We start from the raw sequence: 21,734 nt of genomic DNA, 5'->3' as shown, positions 1-21,734 counted from the left end.
ATTAAAGGTATGTCATTAGCATTTTCAAAGGTGAAAATCAATTTGATGATGTTAAGTCAGTAAAACCAAGCTTCAGTGATGGCAACTTAGCACTGTGGGCATTAGTTATTTGACAATGTTTCACCTTTGAATGATTAAAATTGTGATATTTTTCTGAAAAACATTCTAAACTAACGAAAAAAGAAGAAAATTAATCTTAGCAAAATCAATACTTAGCATTTTTGTCTGGCATTGGAATTCCTTTCCCCCATGTGAGGCTGCAGGTGGGCATGTTTTCAGAGAGACCCTGGGGAACAGCAATTGAAACAAAGTGTTTTTTGACAGATGGTTCTGCTTGTCACCAGCTCCAGAGGAGGCAGACATTGCTGTGTTAGGTTTCTGGCTGCATTGTTTGGATGGATTTTTTTGACAGTGTGGTCTCACCTCATTCCTGCAGCTATCTCTGATGTTAGACAAGACATCTATTAGAAAACTAGCAAGAGAACTAACTGGTGTCTACACTTGCTGATTAGTGATGTGCTTTAGGTCAGTAAGTTTTTTTTTTTTCTGCTCCCATAATGTCTGGATGAGAGCTAAGAAGGCTGAGAGCACTTCAGTTAAGGATACTGAATGGCAATGACATGGAAGAACGAGGACTGAAGATCATTTAGCAGCTACAGGACTGAATTGACTGGATCCACTCTTTTGTATGCCAGCCAGTGCCAGAAATGTCAATAATATATAAAGTTGAGGTTGATTTAGTTTTGCTCCAGATGACAAGGAGAAAAAGGAGAAGGTATCAAAAGGTTTCTAGAAAGGTTCTTTCCCAGATCAGGAAGCTACCATTCTGGATGTGGTATTATGGGGTGAAGCCCACTGTTACAAAACAACAACAACAATATGGAATGGAGTATTGCATTCTGGGTTGGTTTTTTTAACACAGTCCTTATAAATTTAATCTTTCAGACAGTGAAGAGTTTCTGCTATATGTTTTAATTTTGTAAGAGGCTGACAGCCCTACCATTTTTGTGTACCCTGCCTGACAAAGGAATGTCCTTTTGGAAAGAGAGAAAACAGTAAGTTTAGATTTCCAAGGACTGCATAGAAAGGCCACCCAGAATCAGCTGCTGTTGGAATCCAAAAGTAGTGGTCCGACTATTATAACTTACACCCATGTTGTATGATAGATGACATCCTTACTCCTGTACTTAGTCTATCAGCTGCCAGACTTTGCTTCTGTTTCTCTGTTCTTCCTTTTGCAAATTGTACTCTCCCAAAACTACCTTCAGCAAATTGAGCCTCACTTCAGTTTAAGTGATCTTTTTGTCTTCCCTAATTAAGCTATCTTTAAGTTTTTCCTTTTGTTGAAAGAAAATTGGGAGAGGGATAGATCACTGTGGCTGTATGTAGTTGTTCACTAGGAAGGAGAACTAGACTTTAGAAAAATGAATCTTTACTTTGTCTCATGGAGTATATATTCTCAGGCCTTCAGTGCCCTGTCAGGGAAGCAGCCAGAACTGCTCTTTGCTGCCATGTATTGGAAATCAGGATGCTTTTGTAATGCATATTCTTAAAAGGAAAAAAGTGTGTTTATAGGCAACATAAATATTCATATTTCTTAACTTTTAATTCTTGACTTTGCAACTTTAAAGTTATTCTAGTGTATCTTCTAGTCTGTAACTTTCGAGGCTTTTAAAAAGCAACTGAAAAAACCCCACAAAAACTCCAACATCTAGACTTACAGTGACCTAGGTTTCTATCACAGAGTTTTACTATTTGAGATACAAGAATAGCAGTATTTTGCAATCTTTTATATGGGCCACCCACTAAAGGAGTGTGTGATACATACTTGAATCAGCAGGTTTTACAACTAATTACTAGGGCTGTGTGAAACAACACCATTTTGTTTTGACTTCTGTTTCACTATTTCCAAGGTACAGTGTTTTGTTTAGTCGTTTTATTTAATTTTGAAGCACTGTTCCATGTTGTTTTGGTGAAACTGTTTCACTGCTTTGACGTGTTTTGACATTTTGCCCACAGATTATAATGAGGAATCATGAAAATGTCTATAACTGTCATTTCTTGCCTGATTTAGATGACAATTGCAAGAATAATAGCCCCTTCTGAGGGCATAAAGCCTGCCAAGTTTCAAGGAGATAGGTGTAGGGGTTTCTGGGAAACTGCACCTACAAGTGCTGACAGCAAAACTTGTGTCACTTGCTGGCAGTAGCAGCCTCCTGTCATCCTGCACACAGAACTGGGGATCTGTGCCCCCAGGAGGACTGTGGGGCTGTGCCAGATTCCTCCCAGGGTATGGGTCTCCAAATACACACACAAGATGACAAGAGGCTGCTGCCACCACCTGGGACCAGTGCTGGGTAGAGCCTGCCAGGAAGACTGCTGCTGCTTCTGGCCCCAGGCAGCAGTGGCAGCCTCCTGTCATCCTGTGCACAGATCTGGGGGCCTCCACCCCTAGGAGGAGTCAAGAAATGCTGGGAGGGCAAGCTGAGCTCTGTGGGGCTGGTGGAGCTGCTCAGAGCACAGCCCTGGCTCTCCTCACCTCCCGCCACTGCACTCCGAGCAGCTACACTAACCCCATGGAGCTCAGCCCGGTGGTGGGAGGTGGCAGGAGAGCCAGTGGCAGAGCCATTCCAAGTGCAGCTGTGGCTCTGAGTGCAAGGAAGGTTAGCTGTGAAATAAGCAGGGGTAGCTCTCATGAATAAGAAGTTGCAGACCCACCAGGATGTGGTGAGAACAGCAGATGGTGATGGTTTCTCTCCTGAAAAGCCATATATATCCTTTGTTGGTGATGTGACATAACAAGTAGAGGTCACCATAATAAGCCTGCCCAGCCCCCAGCTATGGGTCTACAAGTCTTCAATGGTGGAACAGGTGGAAGAAGATGTTAGAATCTCAACAGCTGCAAAAGCAGATGAATGCTGCAGCAGAATGAAATCCCCATAATCTTGGTCTCTTTGCCTTTGGATCAAGGTCCCGGTCTGTCAAAAGCCATATGGAAACTGACGTGCAGTGGCCTCTCTACAATAAAAGAACTCACGCACAAGTGTCTTCCATGCCAGCACATTCCTCAAGCCCTTTGGTGACCAGCTAATGGCAATGGAAGCAGGATTGTGCAGTCTGGAAGCTCCTAGTCATGAACTGGCATGAAGGTGGCAGTTATAAGAAGATCGTCTAGCACTTGGATGAAACAGGAGTGTGATTCAGAAGCTGCAACTGTGAAAAGTCCTCTTCAGAATCCACATGTGGAAGGGGCTAGAAACAGTGCCCTAGACATAGCCTGTCTAATACAGTATTCTGTATTTCTTCCTGACTGGATAACCACATCCAGTGGAATCACCTTTACTGCAGTTGAAAATACCAGCAAAGATGCACCATTATTTTTGGGGCCTGGAACATCAAGACCCTCATGGACAACCCTAACAGTGAATGTCCAGAGCACTGCATAGACATAGCTGCACTGAGTGAGACCCAGTGAATGGGAGATGGGCAATTCAAAGAACACAAAGGCAGCTATACCTTCTTCTGGAAGGATAATTAGGAAGGACAATGCTGACTTTGCAGAGGAGGATCAATGTTGAAGGACTCAAGGACCCAAGCAAGGAAGACTTCTTCTACCAGTACCTCAATGAAAAACTGGTGAATTCCATTTAGCATCAATAGGAGAATGTCAGCAGTATGTGGAATGCCTTCCAGGCCACAATCATCAGTTCCTGTAAAGAAACACTTGCATTTCTCAGGAAATATCAGGGCTGGTTTGATGAGAATGACTGGGAGATCCAAGAGTAGATTGATTACAAATGCAAGGCCTTTTGTGCTTGGCAAAATGACACCTACTGCAAGCAAAAGAAATTGCATCACCAACAAGCTAAGACAGAGGTCCAAAGGCAATATGAAGAACAAATGGTAGGAGGATAAGCCTAAGGAGATTCAATATCTGGCTGACATCCACGATATGCACAGCTTCTTCAGTGCTATCAAAACCATCTATGGTCTGAGCACTCAGGGACCAACTCCCTTGAGACCAAAGGATGGAGGAGACCTGATCAAGTAAAGGGGAGCCATCAATTCCCACTGGAAGGAGCATTTTCAAGTCCTTTTCAATCAAGGTGTTGCTGTTGATGAGAGTGTAATCAGCTCCATCCTACAATACCCAGTCAGAGATGATCTCGGAATCCCTCCAACCCTTGACAAGGTGATGAGCCACCAGGCAGATGAACATTGAAGGCAGATGGAATCCCCAATGAAATCGTAAAACAGGGAGGAGATGAGCTCACAGCATAGTTTCATGCCCTCATCTTAAGGATCTGGAATGATAAGGAAATCCAAGATGACCTAATGGAAGCCATAATTGTGAGAATCTTCAAGAAAGGAGACAAGTCTGACTGTGGAAACTACAGAGGGATTGCCTTGCTGTCCACCACAGGAAAGATTATTGCTTCTGAACCATCTCCTTCCACTTGCTGAAGATCTCCTGGAACCTCAGTGTGAGTTTAGGGCATCAAGAGGTCCAACTGGCATGATCTTCACAGCTTGCTGGCTGCAGAATTAATGTCAGGAACAACATAAGCATCTCTACATGGCCTTCTTTGCCCTCCCAAAGGCTTTGGACTCTGTCAACCGAGAAGTGTTTTGGAGGGTGCTTCTGAAGTATGGATGCCCACCAAAATTTGTCACCATTCTCCACCTGCTCCATGGTGGTAGGCGAGTGGTGGTTCTCAGTAATGGATCTATTACAGAGACCTTTGAAGTTAAAATGGGAGTTAAGCAAGGCTGCATCATTGCTCCAACATTCTTAATATTCCTTGCTGTGATGTTACATCTGACCACAAACAAGCTTCCAGGTGGAGTGGAGCTAAACTACCAAATGAATGGCAAGCTGTTTAACCTCAGACAACTCCAAGCCAAAACCAACACCACCTTGACCACAACCATTGAGCTCCAGTATGCTGATGATGTTGTAGTGTACACTCACTCAATAGCAGACCTTCAGGTAATCCTCATCGTCTTTACCGAGCTATCATCTGCTCCTTATCACCTAGTGATTAGGCCCAGTAATGGCAGTCTGTTGCATGCTGCTACCCTACAATAGCTGTTCATCTATCTATTCCAGACCATTGATATATAAAACCAATTGTACTAGTGTAAATGTGGTGTGTATTCAGTCCATTGGTCCTTACTTTCATGGCCTGGACTATGCTCAGGGCATATGGGACCTTTAGAAATGTTCATTGCTGAGCAATAACCAAATTTGAGTGATCATGTGGAAAGTGAAGTTTTTCAGATACGATTGACCCAAATTCTGTCGTTTCACAGAAAAAGTAAAAGGCACCAGTGATATCAGAACTATCTCTGTGCCAAATCTCAAAGCATGGAACTGCATCAATTTCCCAAAGAAACAGTTGTAAGAATTACTTAATATTAGCAAAACAAGGTATTTTTCTTGAGCTTGTTTTTTGGAACTGACCAAGTCCATTCTCGCTGAAACTTTCCAAAACAATTCAGCCTGAGGCAGAGACCTGGGCATGGAAAATTTCAGACCCAATGGTTAAAACTTGACAAAGTTATAAGCAACTGAAAATAGCCTCTCATGATGGAAAGTGTAAGGAAATCTTAACTATAGGTGTTGCTGCCAACTTTGCTTAAAATAAACGGGTCAGCAACAATGTGAAGAGATGTGTGCAATAAGTTAAAAAATAACATATTTCAGTGCTGTTTCCCATGACTTGCTTGAATATTCAGTTTGCTTCAGGAACAAAAAAACAAAAAGAAAGAAAATGTTGATGAACGTATTCATTTCATATAAAGGGAATGAAACAGAACATTTTAGATGTTAGTATTACAGTGACACCCTATGGCCAATGGAGTGTGATAGCTTTTAAAATATAAACTCTATTTTCTGAACGATACATAAGGCATTACTGATCTGTTTATCAATTAGATTTATATGACAACCTTCCCAAAAAGGCTCTGGGCTGCTTACAAAAACCATAAACATAAAATAATATATTAAAATAAGATGCAACAAAACAAAGTTTCTCAACTCAAAAACAATCCACCCCACTGTCTCCCTTTTACCCTTCCTGGCCCTGACCAAAGTGGGTGTTCTCTGCCCAACCAAAACTTAGTTCCTAACTCCTATTCACTTACTTCATAAAAGGAAGTAGCCATAAAGGATTTTATTTTGTTCTTTCACAAATGAATAATGAAGGCCTTCCCCCTCCTAGTCACTCCCATAAAGATGCAGAACTAGGATCAGCATAGATTAGGCCTTCATTAATTTTCTTACCTTGATTTTCACTCAGGTCAGTCACCTGGACCTCATCTCTTATTCTGACTTCTCTTTACATTTATGCTCCCAAGCTCTTCTTAGATCTTGGAGGTTCTTTATGCACAACAGCTCTGAGAAAAAAACCTACCTTTATCTGTACATCTGCATAGCTAAAATTGTTGTCCAGAGTCTTATGATCTTTCTTCTTGGTTAGTTCCAACTGCTTTTTCCTGACTTTGACAGATGCAATCATTTTCTGGTAGTATACACTCAGAATCCTGATGGAAAGATTGTTTTCTGAGCCTGTTGCTTTGATGTCAGCCTTGATTTTGCAGCCATTCACTGTTTCTTCCTTCTCTGTAAACATCTGCACTATCCCCGCTATGTTTTTTAAATTTCATTTTGAAGTGGCAGGTGACTTCCACCTCACCTGAGCTATTTTTTTATACACTTGATAGAGTGATTCCAAACTAAGGTGCCGGGGCACACTGGGCACTGCCACGTCTTTTAAGGGTGCCATGATGTGTGAGGAGATAAGTAAAGTTTTAGGAGATAAGTGGAAAAACTAAATAGATAAGCACAGGCTCAAGTTTTTCCCAGCTTGGAAGATCCCCATTCCCACTGCTGGGCCCCTCTGGAAGGAAGTTAGCACCCTAATATATAAATTAGTTTTTGAAATTGGGTGCCATTCACTTCACAAAAGTTATGGAGGGATGTATCAAGTTTAGTGAGGTGCCTCAAGTCGAATAAGGGGTGCTTGAGTCCAAAATGGTTGAGAACCACTGTTTTAGAGTTTTAAATACTTCCTTTTAGGCTGTCCCTAACTATTCAAAACTCCCTTTTGCTCCCATGTCTTCAAATTTATTTACAGAAGTTAGGGTGTAGGTGTGTTGAGACCTTTTTGATACTGACTGATATTGACATATTGTTTCCTTGTGCTCCTTAACCTGTCTCCATCTACTGACTCGTGTCCTATGCTTAGCTTATCTGCTTTTTGAAGCTGACATTATCTTTTTATTCTGTGTTTGTACAATGGGAGCTTAGTCATGAGTGGGGCTCTTAGATGCTACAGTAATACAGTTAATAAATGTTAATAATAAGAAAGCCCATACTTACCACAATTTCATCTTCTTGTGGTTTTAAAACCAATCTTACATTTTGTCTGGAGCCTGAGTCATGGTTTCTGAAGACTTAGAACAGAGGATATTGAATTCACTATCTTTTGAAGCACGATATGAAATCTGATAGAGAGTTGAATTTATGTTTGTAAGGTCTTTAGATGCTACAGTCAGGAATTTACAAATCTTCAAACCTCCAATTTTCAAATCCTGTTTGAAAAGCCTGGCTCATTTATGCCTCTCTCAGAGGTCAAGCATTGATTACCCACACATACGCTCATGTATAAACAGCTCATTGCAGACATTTTCTTATGAAGAGCAACAATTCAGATTCTCATGTGTCTGGCAACAATTTAGTGCCTGTCAGCAAGTAACAATGAGTGCATGCACCCCTCACAGGTACATATTAGCGGTGAGTGTTGCAAAATCAGGTTGCAGGATGGCTTTTTTAATCTTCTCTAATAGAATATTGTGCGTGTGAAGTATAAGGCCTTGTAGTTCATTTTGTATCCACTCCCTTTAAAACCCATTATACTTTACAAGAGCACCAGAAACAAAATAGTTTCACAGATGCTCAAAATCGCAGAGAAGTTACTGATGAGGTCTAATTTCATTCTTTGTGCTAGGAAAGCCTTAGTGCTATATTAACCAAACAGTTAGTTAACAGTGGTGCCGAAGGGTGTTTCTAAACATCTGTTTTAATACTAGCACAGTGAAGCTCAGAATAGGCATTGTTTCAAGACCTTGAGAAGGGGCCACAATGATTCTGCATGTTATCCAGAAAACAAATCTTATTTGCTTGTCTTGAATGAACTACCACATGAAGAAGCAGATGGCTGCAGCTGATGATACTACTATTATTAATGTTATAGACATCTGCAAAAAGTATTTATAAAAAATCTTTAAACAGTCCATTAAAGAAAAGCAAATGTTTGCCTTCACTGTATGTTATAAGAGAACTGATTTAACAATATAGGCCAGATCCTATAAAAAAAAAAAAATAAGCAAATAAAAATACATACCAAATGGGGAGCTCCCTAGAGATAGCCAGTAGAGATACTAAGTATAGGAATGTACCTGAAATTCAGTCACTCTCTACAACTTAATTTTTTTAGTCAGATCTGTAAGACAATCATCACAGCTGCAATATGTATTAACAAGCGGTATGCACCTCCACCTTCATGAAACGTATTCAAAATGCAAAGTTGAACCTTAACTTTGCGTAGTTTTTTTTCCAGTATAGGTATACATGCTCCATACATTTGGAAAGTTTTTTGCCTTAATTCTTGTCAATGGGAATGTGTTTTTTAATGTTGTCTTCTGAAGTTAAAGTGTTATAGAGCACTGGAGTGGATGTAGACAATGCTCTAAAAATGATTGTTGCAAAGAATTGCTGTTTCATTTCTTTTGCCATTTCTTTTTGAGATTTTGGGTGTTCTAAAGTAGCTTAAAATGTTATGAGATATAGTTTTTGGTTTTTGCTGCTTTCTTACTTTCTGTGCAGTTTTGTGACTGTTTGCACTTTGCTCCTTTTCAGGTCTGCAAGTAAAAACCCTCAGGCATTTTTACCTTCCTAGGGTGGAATTTTTCAGTTCTCTCAGCTGTAAACCAGGATATGCACATAATAGCCCTGTGATGCAGCCTGTGACAAATTACCTGTGGCAGATCATTTCAAAGCACCTAACATCTTAAATATACATTTGGACTCATGGAGCTAGAGTCACAACTTAGGGCCTTGTTACACTTTACACTGTGAGCTGCACAAATGTTGATTGGCTTAGTGGTAGCTTGCAGTCACACCTTCAACTTGAGTGGCACATCTGTGGGGAGTGGCCACACCCTTATAGAACAGAAACTGTGTTATGCAGATCAAGAGATAATCCTGCCCTTGAGTGATATAATTTTAAGCCACGTAGGGTGCATCTACATGTGCATTTAAGCACAACTAAATTTAATGCATAGTAAGCTAATGCACATTTACAGATTTTTGGCAGATGTCTACATGTGCAGATGTCTACTTGGTACTAAAGTTACTGCAGCCCTGCCACGTGCCCCTAGTGGCTGGGCAGAGCTGGCACTAAAGTTAGTGAACTTTAGTTCATTAATGAACTTTAACTAATCATGCCTAAATTTGATACCTACATTTGCAGATATCAAATTTAGGTGTGATTAGCCTACTTTCACCATTTTTAATGGGCATTAAGGGTGCACATGTCTGGACACGTGCGCACAATGCACATTAAATTAGGCTAATGTGCATTAACACGTCTCATGTAGATGTGCCCTTATTGGTGTTAATGTGTCAACAATCCAGGAGTTAAGAGCTCCAGGAGCTGCCCAAAATTAACTTATACTTTTGTTGTTGTTGTTATAATGTTGCTCGGTAGAAGCAATATAAAAGATGGTAGCAGGTTTTAGGCACTGTGTTGCCTTGTAGAATTTACAACCTTGGGTTAGGCCCCTTGGGTAGAATCCTACTTTACCTTTTAATTGTTTAATGTGTAACTTCTAGCAGAGTTCTGATGTAAATGGCCAGAGGCAGGGAGGTATCCTATTTCATCTAAGTAGACACAGAATTCTCCTGTATTTTAAATGGGTGTAAGTAAATATCTCACAAGCTGTTAAAGGCACATTTTATTTCACCCTCCTTTCACATTTGTTTCAATAGGTAGCACTTAGATATTTCCAGAGATGGATCCTCCTTACATGGAAAATGCATGGCTCTCCACTTACTACACTGGGGAATTTTAACTTCTGCTAAGTTACATTTGGGTGCTTGGAATCCTGCTTGTCTCTGACTGCATGAATTATTTGGGTCTTAGTTTTTTGGGGCATTTTATGTCCTGGTAGCTTGATGTACATGTGGACAGCATAAGGCTCATCCTTCTCCATATTCTGGTAGTTATCTCAGTGAAAGACCTCAGTTCTACATTCCCCTCAAACTTCTTGGAATTTAAACCCACAGCACTTGTGTCCTTATACAGTGCCACACATGGGACTAACATACCAGTGAGCACCTAACACAACTTTTCTCTTGAAGCAGCCAAGAGGAAGAGTCATGAGGTCAGAAAAAAAGCAAGGAAGAGGGAGATTAAGGCTGAGGCCCAGGGAGGATAGAACCCTGGATTCTGGCCCATTCTTCCAAGGCTGTTTATGCATTTTACCCAATGGCCCTTTAATGCCAAAGGCATTGATACTGGAGCTATACCACTGAAAAGCTATTCTGGATTACATTTTAGTAGGAAGAGGCAGGATCTGGCCCAACTGTATCAATGAAAATGAGAAGGGACTCTGCCCTGCAATGGACACGTTGATCTAAAAATAAATGAATCAACAGTCTTACTCTGACCACTCTACCCTTCCACATAGGATGTGGTTGGATTTGTCACAGGAGAAATAGGATTTCAGGAGATATTTGACAGTAGAAAGAGTCACCTGGTATCCCACAGGCAAGGCAGGACTAAGACAATGCTGATTATTGTACTCATTTGGGCTTTCTTATTTTCTGAAAATCAACAATTTTGAGTTTTGCTGTAACCAATCCCCCAGGCTTTGTTTTCTTCTTTCCAAACTCTTTCCCCTTAGGTATGAGTTGGGTTTTCCTGCATGAAGTACTGTAGCGAGGACTGTCAATAAAGCGTTCTAAATAGGTCAGTCTGGCAATCTTTACCCTGAATGCTTTTTAATCAATATTCCTAATAACTCTGAAATGCAAAATGCAGAAACTATTAAAAGCAAGGACTCACTTAACCACTGTGAGGACAACAGCCAACTCCCTGAATCACAGCATCGGGCTCCCTTTTGCTTTTTTCCTTCCATCCCCAAGATGCTTTGCCTCTAAGCTTCCCAGTGGCCTGTCCTTAATAGAAAGGTGGTCTCACTGTAGCATAGCAATTGGGTTGCTGACCTGTGGTATATGATTCAAATCATCTCAGGGAGAATGATATTGGGTAGATGTTCTTTTGCTATGCAAAATGTTGTCATCATCTTCTCCTGCTCTTGCTCCATGATTATAGGTTTTTCTAGTATCAGGCATGCTATGTAGTCCTAGCATGGTCTTCTACAATGCAAAGTTCTTGGGATCTGTGTTTCACCATAATAATATGTGTCTGGGTCATTAAAATAGTCCTGTTTCCTCATGTTGTAAATAAATCTGCTAACTCATCTCCAGGTTGACTAGTCCTAGAATAAGAAAAAAGATGGGATGAATGGATACACACCATTTATTTACAGTTATAGGGAGTTATGCTGAAGTTGTTTGCATCTAGGGTGAAGCCAAATTGTAGTAGAATGGAAAAGGACTAAGATGTCTTCTAGGCAGGAATGAATCACATCTGGGCATGTACAACAGGGACAAATTTAGTTATGTAGTACAGAACTATAGCCACATACCTACAGTTCATGCCATTAACTGAAGTGAAGTAGAATTTTAGAAGGGTAAAAATGGCATGTGGCTTTTACTACAATATAGAGGATGACTTAGATGCTGGAGAAAGGGAGTTACAAAAACCAGCATGCACGAACCAGAGAAGGACTATGAAGTTATGAAAATTAATTCTTTTAGCACCAAATGTAAATGAAACATTATGAAACAAATATTTCTTTTAAAAATATACAAAACAAAGTTCTGTGAAAATTGCAGTCAAGTTTGTGAGCTTGGTCCCTAATAGTCGCGCAGAATTTCCAGAGGCTTTAAGCTATGTAGTTATCCAAAGAATGTTCAGAGCTTGAACCTTTGGCGGAGCATGTCTGTAACCTTGGGTGTTCTTCAGGCTGTGATTTTCTACCTCTATAGATGCAATTTGCTCAAGAAAATGTTCTTAAAATCTCTGTTTGTAATTAATTTGCTCCTTTGATAATTAATTTGTTCCTTTAATTTAATTACATCCTAAGATAATAGATGTAGAAAAATTTAATTTTTAATTAGGTTATGTTGCATGAGTTTGGAAAAGTCATCCTCTAATCTTTGTACAAAACAAAACATCCTAACTGCAGCCTTAATGATGGATTCATTACCTGTATTAGAAAATACAGGGATAAAGAAAAATAAGAATAAATAACTATTTATTCTTCTTTGGGGGGGAGCATAGCTCTGAATATGAAATTAATTTTACAGAAAATAGTTCCCAATAATATACTTGTTTGATTTTAGCATGAGATCTCCCAACCTGAAAAGAATTATGCACATGGGGAGTGTTATACAATTGAAAAATGTCATTTATTTGATCTGTATAGGTCTTTGCAGACTTAAATGCAGGTTACTTAAAAACATCAACAAGGGATATAAAGAAAGGAAAATGATGATGCAATTAAAACACCAACAACTGTCATCTTATTCTTTTTGTAAGCAGTTCTCCTGTATCCTATCCCCTTTCTTTAAGAGCCCTATTTTATTAAAAGACATCAGGCCTTGATCAACTATATGGAAATGCAATTAAAGAACAAATCAATTGTTTGAAAATGTCTGTTTGTATTACCAGTTACTAACCAAAATACACTGGTTAATATCTGTGAAAGTGACAAGAATGCATGTTTTGTGTCATTATTTTCCAGATGGGAGTTAGTGTTGTGGATTCTGCTGTTGCTGGATTAGGTGGTTGTCCCTTTGCAAAGGGTGCTACTGGAAATGTAGCCACTGAAGATGTGATATACATGCTTAATGGTTTGGGGATTAATACGGTACGTTATTTTCATGCTTCTATCAACTTATGCACATTTTTTACTACAAATATAGTATATTTGAAAAACATAGAAGTTGCATTGGCATTGGGATCCATTTGTTTTATCACGTAGGAGAAGGGTCATATTTTACATACATTCCTTCAATTTGTAGTTGAAAATCACTGTTGGTAATACGAGACTGGTGAGGAGTGTAAGCGATCTGCACATTCAGCAGCTGAACAAGCCTTAACATCTCAAAAGGTTGATCCAAAGTTCACCGCTGTCAGTAAGTGTCTCACCATTGATTTCAGTGAACTTATGTCACTTCAATAGTGCTTGCTCTTGAGTTGTCCCATCCATCTTACCTCAAGCATGAAAGATGCAATTTTATTACTTTTCACAAGGTTTGGGATGGCCACACAACTTCTTATAACTGCCACTTAGCTAGTTAGCATTCCTTTAAGACATTGCAAAAACAGTCAGCTATTGTCTGCAAAAGTAAATTACATAATAATATTATCTCCCTCTGCCTGGAGACTAGTTATATTATGTATTTTACATGCTGAGTCCCTATTGACTAGGGCAATAGAATCCATAAATTAACATTGTAAACCATGGGTCAATCATGGCATAAAAACATAGATACCTGAACAACAATCAGTAGTTTCAGAGTAATTATTGTAGAAAGAGGTTTAAGGTGCTAATTTTGACCTATAAAGACCTAAATGATTTGGAAACTTACCTGCCAATTGCCATTTGTAAAGAAGCTCTTGCTAATCACCCCCTGGTAAATGAGGGTTGCTCATCTGTTTTTTGTTGGTGGTGGTTTTTTTACCAGAGTTTTTTTACACTAGAACTAATTTCTCTTATAATTTGCTAAAACCAGTTTGGTTCCCCCAAAGAACACACTGTAATATTGTCCACTACATTAGCTTTTTCAGGGAGAGCTCGTTGATTGTGGATGCTAGTATGTATGGGAGGGTTTAACTGTTACTGTTTATAAAAGGAGTGCACCCTGAGGTGGGATTGCATAATAGACTTCAAATACCTAAAGGGAGATTATAAAGAGAATGGAAATAGCATTTCCTCTGTGGCTGTAGTGGATAGGACAAAGAACACTGACCTCAAATTACAGAAGAGGAAGTTTAGGCTGGTTATTAGGAAGAAATTTACTATGAACAAACTACCTAGAAATACTGTAGAATCTCCATTCCTGGAAATTTTCAAGGGCAGTTTACACAGACATTTGGCTGGGATAGTTTAGTCACAGATGATCCTGATTTGAACAGGAGTAGACTATATGACCTCATGAGGTGCCTTCCAACCCTACATTTTTATGATCCTATCATATGAAGTGATTTGAGATCATTTTGGAGAGGAGTTGTAGTTTAATGTAGTCAAGATCTTTGGAAGGGGAAGGATATTAACATATTTTCTCATATGCAACATGCACCTCCCCCCACAAATGGAAATTGGAGTGTATATTATAGGTATGGAAATATGATAAAAGTAATATCTGCTGCTTAGCAGGGAAAAGCAAAGGTGAAGTCTGCATGAAATCTATAGGGAGGAGAACAATGAACATGCTCGGCTTCCTAGTTGCTGCAACTTATTTATTTACTGCATTGTGCTACCTAGTACTTTCTTCTTCATTCTACCTTTCAAAAACAAGGTACATATGTTATTTTTATCACACATACATCAATAAGTGGATGTGAGTGGAAATAAGGGGATTCAACTGACATAATTTTGGAATTTGACTCCACATACTTGTTAAGTCCTATAAAGAAAAACATCATTTCTTTGACAATAGTTTAATACAGTGACTCTCACAATATCCATACTATGGCCCCATATTACAACAAGGCAAAAAATGTTTCCACAGAGCCATAATATGAGACAGGAATGGTCAGGATCACAAGTTGAAAATCATTTTTATGAAAAGGAAAAATGGAAACCTCAAGGTTGTCATGTTAATATATAGAGACCCTGGTCCTTGTCCAGTATGTATTTATATGAACCCACTTTTGCTCATTACACTAACTGCCTGCTAAGGTTTCCCTACTTTTATGATACCACATAATGAATTTCCATAAAACCAAATGTCTCTATTTGCATGGAACTGCTTTCTGTTCCTTTCAGCTCTGCCCTCATGCTCTCACATTGTTGACTGAAGTCACAGATAATGTGAACCAAAAGATAAACTGCTATTTGAGCATTCGTTAATACATTCAGAGTAGCTTTGTCCATCAGAATAATAATTAATTCTGGTTTTATAGTGTTCTTCACAATGATTCATCAAGATTGTGATGTGAAGTAAATCTGTAACAGAGTCCATCTACAAACATGTTGATTGCTACTACAGTGATAAATGGGTAGTTCTGTATCATTAGAGCATTAGATTTGAAGGGAGACATACACTTTATGCCAAAATCCCCTTTTGTATGGTTCATATACAATTATAATAATAGTATTTGCACTTGTGATGCTTTCAAAGTGATTAGCAAACATTTATCTACTTCTCAGAAACGCTTAGTGCCATTACCACCATTTTATAGACAATGAGACCAAAGGTCAGAGAGATTATGTGCTTGATGCTAATGAGTGTGGAATAAGAATTGATTAACTGAAGTCCATGGGGGTTGAAGGAGTGAGTCTTCTTGCAGGTGATTTTGGCTTTTTGTCTTTTTTTCCAAAGTAATACAGGCTGTGAAAGTATTAAGAGCAGAATCCTACTGACTGGTTGTTTCATGGCCTTGATGGCTATAGTCAGCAAATTGAGCCCACAATCCCCCTGCATATATATATGTAGTGGGCATCTAGCATACACATATGCAACTTTCAATGTCTGACCCAAACTCAGGAATATTCTTAAAACTTACACAAGAAATAAAAAGGCAGAAAATTGGAGTCATTAGGCACTACATGCAATGTGTTCATATATTGTATTAACACACATAACTGTGTATTTCTTATTAACCCATGCAGTACTATGCATTATTCTTTACATTGTTGAACACATGAATTTTGTGTGTATTCTCGGTCTTTCACTGCAAAGTGACTACCAATTATATTCATGATAGAATGTTTCTTAATTCTCTGATAATACAAGGGCAGCTGGTAAACGGCCTTTTAAGATTATATGTGCAACAGCAGAGACCACAACTAAACTGCTTGTATGCATGTATGCAAGGCCTCAGCTACTTTGAATTAGGCTAACATAAATTAAGCCCATTTAGGACCCCAAAACTAGGCCTAAATCCTACAAATCAGGGCTGTCAAACATACAGTCCACAGCCTGGATCTGGTCTGCTGACCCAGGTCATCTCTCACTGGAGAGCTGGCTGATACCATGGGAAACCCACCCACCCTAGCCAGAGCCCTGGCTTTGGCTTCATTGATGGGGCTCTTGTTTGTGGTGCTGAGAGCTGCTGGCCTCCTGGTGAAATCCAGGGTGGTGGTTGCTTTCATAGGAAGCCCTGTCAATGCTTTCATAGGAAGCCCTGTCTCGCTTCACTGGTGGGGTTTCCCCTGTGGTGCTGCTTGGGGTGCCAGTGCCTGACTTGCTAGGATGCTGACTGCCATCCTGGGAAGCCCCACCACTATACTCCAGCCACAGTGAAAAGGCTCCTGTCTGCAATGCTGGTAGAGGTGCAGGTGCCCCCCCAAAAAGCTGGGGTTCCTGCTGTTTCTGTAGGAAGCATCACTACCCTGGCTGTGGTGGCACATCCTCTGACCACAGTATTGCTGACCTGGCTCTGTTGTGGTGCCAGAGTCTCTGCCTACTGTGTTGCTCAGGTTGCCCATGCCTCAGCTTTCAGTGGGGCACTGTGGGGCACTGTTTGCCACTGCAGGAAGCCTGGACAAAGCCCTAGAGCTCCAATTCTGGCCATGGTGGTGCAGGGTCCCTTACATGCTTACACACATACAGTGCCTCTGCAGGCTTGCTCTCTCTCTCTCTCTCTCTGTTTCTGAAGGGTTGGGGTGTTATCTGCTGTCACGGGAAGCCCCAGCACTGATGGCAGAGCTTCTGCCTGTGGCTTCTGAGGCTGCCAGTGCATGAGCCAGGGTGTGCCCCTTGGGTGCCTGAAAAGGAAGGAATGCAACCCTTCAACCAGTTTGAGTTTGACACCCCTACCTCAGGAGGCTTGATCCAGTAGGCATGCTCAGAGCACACTTACTGCATGCTGAAAATGTAGAAAACATAGATGCAACTGCTTTCCCTTTTAAGCAAGGCCATTAACAGAAGACATGGTGGCAATACTTACCTTTTATTTCATAACCTTATGGTGAGTGGGAGAGAGGTGTAAGTGCACAAGAGGAAGCATACATAACCTTAGGATACTTGATAAGGGACACATGGTGTCTTCTCAAAGCACAGTTTATGCATTGCACATGAAAAAGTTTATTGGATAAAATGCAAAATATGTCCTGCCATCAGAGGCCAGAACTAGAATGTTCTCCTCCAAGATGAATGTCATGATGTCTGGGCTACAGAGGCATGCGCCTTCTGTGCTTCCTGTCTTTGGCTCAACGGCTCTTGCACTTGCTGCTTCACAGTGGCCTTCAACAGGAGGGCTGCAGTGTACTTCTGCTCAGAACAGTCCATACCCCAGTGGTAGAATGTTCTCCTGAGGGTGGGTTTGAGCCTCTGCAGGCTGAATGAGAAATTTAGCCCAGGTCTTGCACTTCCTGTGTGAGTACTTTTATCAATGAGGTTATTACACAATGTATCGGCACCATCACACTAGGTTGGTGCTGCCTGTGACAACTACATAAACAAATTCTTGATTTTACTATAAGTACTAGGTGTTTAACTCCTTTTTGGGTCTAGCTCCAGTAGCTTAACTAGGGGTGGGAGAAAGGGGCACAGGTCCTGGTGCCAGCTGAGGAGGGGTATCAAAATCGGCCCCGCCCCCATATCCCAACAGCAAGAGTAACCCCATGTCATTGCTCTTGCAGCAGCAGCTGAGTTCATGGACACCATGCTGTTGCTGCTTTAAAAATAAGAGCTGGGGTGAGCACAGCATGTGGCAATGGCAGAAGCAACAGCAGTGCAGCTGGGGACTGCTTGAGTCTGAGGCCCCCGGCCCCTTCTTTCAAAACTGTGCCCCCTAGCTTTCTTGCAAGCACAAGCCCTGCTTGTTATGCCTTTGTCTAAGTCTGAAACTTAACAGGGTGTGAATGCTGCATGAGAATGGTAAGTTAGCAGGAAGCCTTTTTCTTTTTGGTCAGGAACCTTATTCCACTGCTCACTCAGTTGTGACTCTGTACCTGAATGCAATAGTAATATAAATTGTACTTTTCTACTGAAGTGATGGTCTCCATGGAAGAGTTGAAATTCATTATATTGGTACAAAATGCAACCTTCTAATTGCTATCAATAATTGGTTTCTTGGTAAATCCATCTAGTTTTCCTGATCTGTCAATGTGAATTTTTTACAAACATAGTTGCATAGCTATTATATTTCAAATTTCTCAAGTGTTGAGATGTATTACTAACCCACTTCCTCCACTCTTGTGAAAATTACAAACCTTAGGTAAGCTCAAGAGTGGCATAATCAGTTTCAATATGTATATTTTTATGCTGTCATTAAATTAACATCTTTTTCTCCTTCATGTTTTAGGGAGTGAATCTTTATAAGGTGATAGAAGCTGGGAACTTCATCTGCACAGCTTTAAACAGGAAAACAAATTCTAAAGTTGCACAAGTTTCCTCTGTTTTTGAACTGTAAATGAGGTGTTCCTTTCTTCAAATTAATTGCTCTTGTCATATCTCTTGCCTAAGAACATTTGCAAAAGGAAAATCAATTGTAAAACCATTTCAGTACAGGAAAAATAGAACCAAGGCACAGAATCTTATTATGGAAAAGATAGCTGCATGTGAATATAATTTAATGTCTTGTCATATGTTTTCTTTGGGAAACAACACAACATTGCAAACAAGAAATAAATTGTCCTTCAATACAAACTCATTCTCGATGCTTTTAAGATGAAAAAAAGATATATTTATATATATTTCTGGGCGTCTTACTGTTTAATTAAATAGCCTTTTAGCTCACTTGATTGATTACAGAGGTCCAGAACAAGTGAATACATTGTTAATTTTTAATCAAGCTGACTTTTAGTTTAGTACAAATATTTGCAGTAGTTTATGAGATCCCACATTGTGTGTGGTCTTGCCATAATGAGTTGTATTTCCTTGCATCTCTGCACTTTATTTGCCAAGTCAATTGTGTTATGAACATGAGAACCAAATCCAAATATGCCATAGTAGTTTTTAATAATAACACTTTTGTATTTTTACTGTGGTTAACATCTGTTAAGAATATGAATGTCTTTATCTAGCTCCAAGAGTTTGTGGTGAATGGCAGTATGCCATATACAATCTATTGCAATCTCCCTTATTTGTTACATACATTACATTGACTATAATTGCCTCTTTCAACACTTATATTAAAAATCCAATCAGGTAGTTAGCTGGAATTGGCATTTACATGCAATATTTAGCATAACATGGTGGGATGTTTGGATTTTTGTGCAATGGCCACATCGACCAGTTTTACATTTTCAACTATAATCTAGATTATCACTTATCACTTAGAATAAAAACAGTATTTGTAAGGATGTAGAAGACCATGCCTGACTAGCTTACACAGAGAGAATCATCTATAATTAAACTCAAAAGAGATGATATTGTATCTTACAATGCTTGTGTGTAATAACAAGCTATGTGAATTACTACACATAGCTAAGTAACGAACAATTTAAATAGGAGTTTTGTTAATTCTGTATTCAAATAATCTGTGACAATGCTATAAAGTTTCAGGCTGAATCTTTAGTATTTTTTTTATCTGTTGGTTTTTTGAAGCCCAACTCTCCCAAGTTACAGTTGAATCTTAGGCTGACTTTAAAAATCCCAAATCAGCTTTTCTTATCCTGTACACCTGGATTGCAGTTTAGGACTGGTGTAGCTAGAGACTCAAACCAGGCTTACTCAGTAACTCAGAAATGCAGACTAAGCACATTCAATCTGCACTGTGATAACAGTAAAAATACCATCCAAATTATACATTTCCAGTCCGCCATTCTCAAGGGGCAAATAATGAGAAATGGAGACTGCTGATCAGACATGAAAGTATTCATGATTCTATGACCTAGTGGTTAGGGTACCCACTTGGGGCAAGGAGCCAGGTTTCTAATTCTTGCTGTAGTGAATATTTCATGAAAAATAGGAATATATCAGTGGTACAGGATATGAACTCCATATCTTCCACTTCAGTGGAACATGCTGTCCCTTATTCTCCATCCTTAGAATTAATATATCCTAGAACAGTAATTTTCAACTTTTTGCATTCACAGACCCCTAAAAAAATTGAATGAAGGTGAATTGTAAGTATGGATAGTCACATACTCTTGACTGATCATAGTAATTTTTTGTGGACCTCTTAGATATAGTCTGTGGACCCCAGGGGTCTGTGGACCACAGGTTGAAAACCACTGTTATATAAGACAAATAGAGTAACTTCCACAAGAGAGATTGAGAGGGCACTGTTATTACCTCAAAATATTCTTCAGCCTGGTTGGTAGGGCATTTTCATGGGAAATGTAAGTTCAAATGTCGTCAGAGAGGAAAAAAGTGAATTTGAATCTATTAGTAGGTAAGTGCTCTTTAACTAAAAGATAAAGCTAAAGTCCTAGACTCAGAAACTGGAAACCATAAAACAAGCCAGTGTCAGGAACTGGAATCCTGAACCTGAGAGTTGATCAAAGTCAAGAAACAGGGAGACAACAGTAAGGTCAGAACCCAGAGCCCAAGAAGCCAAACTATGTAATGGGAGCCAAAGAGTTGGAGCTTCTCACAGACTAGAAGCCTGAAATGTTGCACAGCATTAATTTGTAGTAGAATGGAGCCAAATGGATGACTAACAAAGGCTGGCTTTCTCTGAACCCAGCTGAGACAGCTACTTGTTCAACTGGGAATCAAGGACTTTAACCTTATACCCAAATCCAATGTTGTGACTCAAAACATGCCCACTCAGCTGCCACTTATACTACAAGCAACTAAATTTACTAGGTGACTTCTAGCTTGAGTTAAAAATTCTCTTGGTGCCTTATTTTCTATTTCTCTTAAAAACTGACCCTGTCTAGCTTATAGTTTCATAGTTTCTAGGGTCAGAAGGGACCCGAGTAGATCGAGTCTGACCCCCTGCCATGGCAGGAAAGATTACTGGGGTCAAACGACCCCAGCAAGGTGTTCATCCAGCCTCCTCTTAAAGACGCCCAGGGTAGGAGCCAGCACCACTTCTCTTGGAAGTAGGTTCCAGATCCTAGCTGCCCTGACCGTGAAGTAGCGCCTCCTAATATTTAGGCTAAATCTGCCATCTGCCAGCTTGTGACCTTTATTTCTGGTCATTCCTGGCAATGTTTGGGGGAGCAGGGACTCCCCCAATGCCTTCTAGTCCCCCCTGACTAGTTTGTAAATGGCCACTAGAACCCCTCTCAGCCTTCTCTTGTGGAGGCTGAACAGGTTCAGGTCCCGTAGCCTCTCCTCATAGGGCCTGCCCTGCTGCCCCCCAATCATGCGGGTGGCCCTCCACTGGACCCTCTCCATGTTGTCCACATCCCTCTTGAAGTGTGGCACCCAGAACTGGACACAGTACTCCAGCTGAGGTCTGACCAGTGCC

At 40.1% G+C, this 21,734-nt stretch overlaps 1 protein-coding gene across 3 annotated transcripts in view; it reads left to right on the top strand.

Annotated features, from left to right (window-relative positions):
- Nucleotides 1-20,069, top strand: part of HMGCLL1 (3-hydroxymethyl-3-methylglutaryl-CoA lyase like 1) — a 144,933-nt gene extending 124,864 nt beyond the window's left edge. For all 3 annotated transcript variants that reach the window (XM_019537549.1, XM_019537550.1, XM_019537552.1), the window contains 2 exons: nt 12,940-13,065; nt 18,675-20,069. In XM_019537549.1, coding sequence (XP_019393094.1) covers nt 12,940-13,065; nt 18,675-18,782 — 234 coding nt within the window. In that variant the 3' untranslated portion in view covers nt 18,783-20,069. The remainder of the gene's footprint in view (nt 1-12,939; nt 13,066-18,674) is intronic.
- The last annotated feature ends 1,665 nt before the right edge of the window (nt 20,070-21,734 follow it).

The sequence above is a fragment of the Crocodylus porosus genome, unplaced genomic scaffold, assembly GCF_001723895.1.
Source record: "Crocodylus porosus isolate Cpor-Errol unplaced genomic scaffold, CroPor_comp1, whole genome shotgun sequence".
In the NCBI taxonomy this organism is placed as follows: Eukaryota; Metazoa; Chordata; order Crocodylia; family Crocodylidae; genus Crocodylus; species Crocodylus porosus.
Note: the sequence above shows the minus strand (reverse complement) of the source record. Positions and strands in the feature narration are given on the sequence as shown.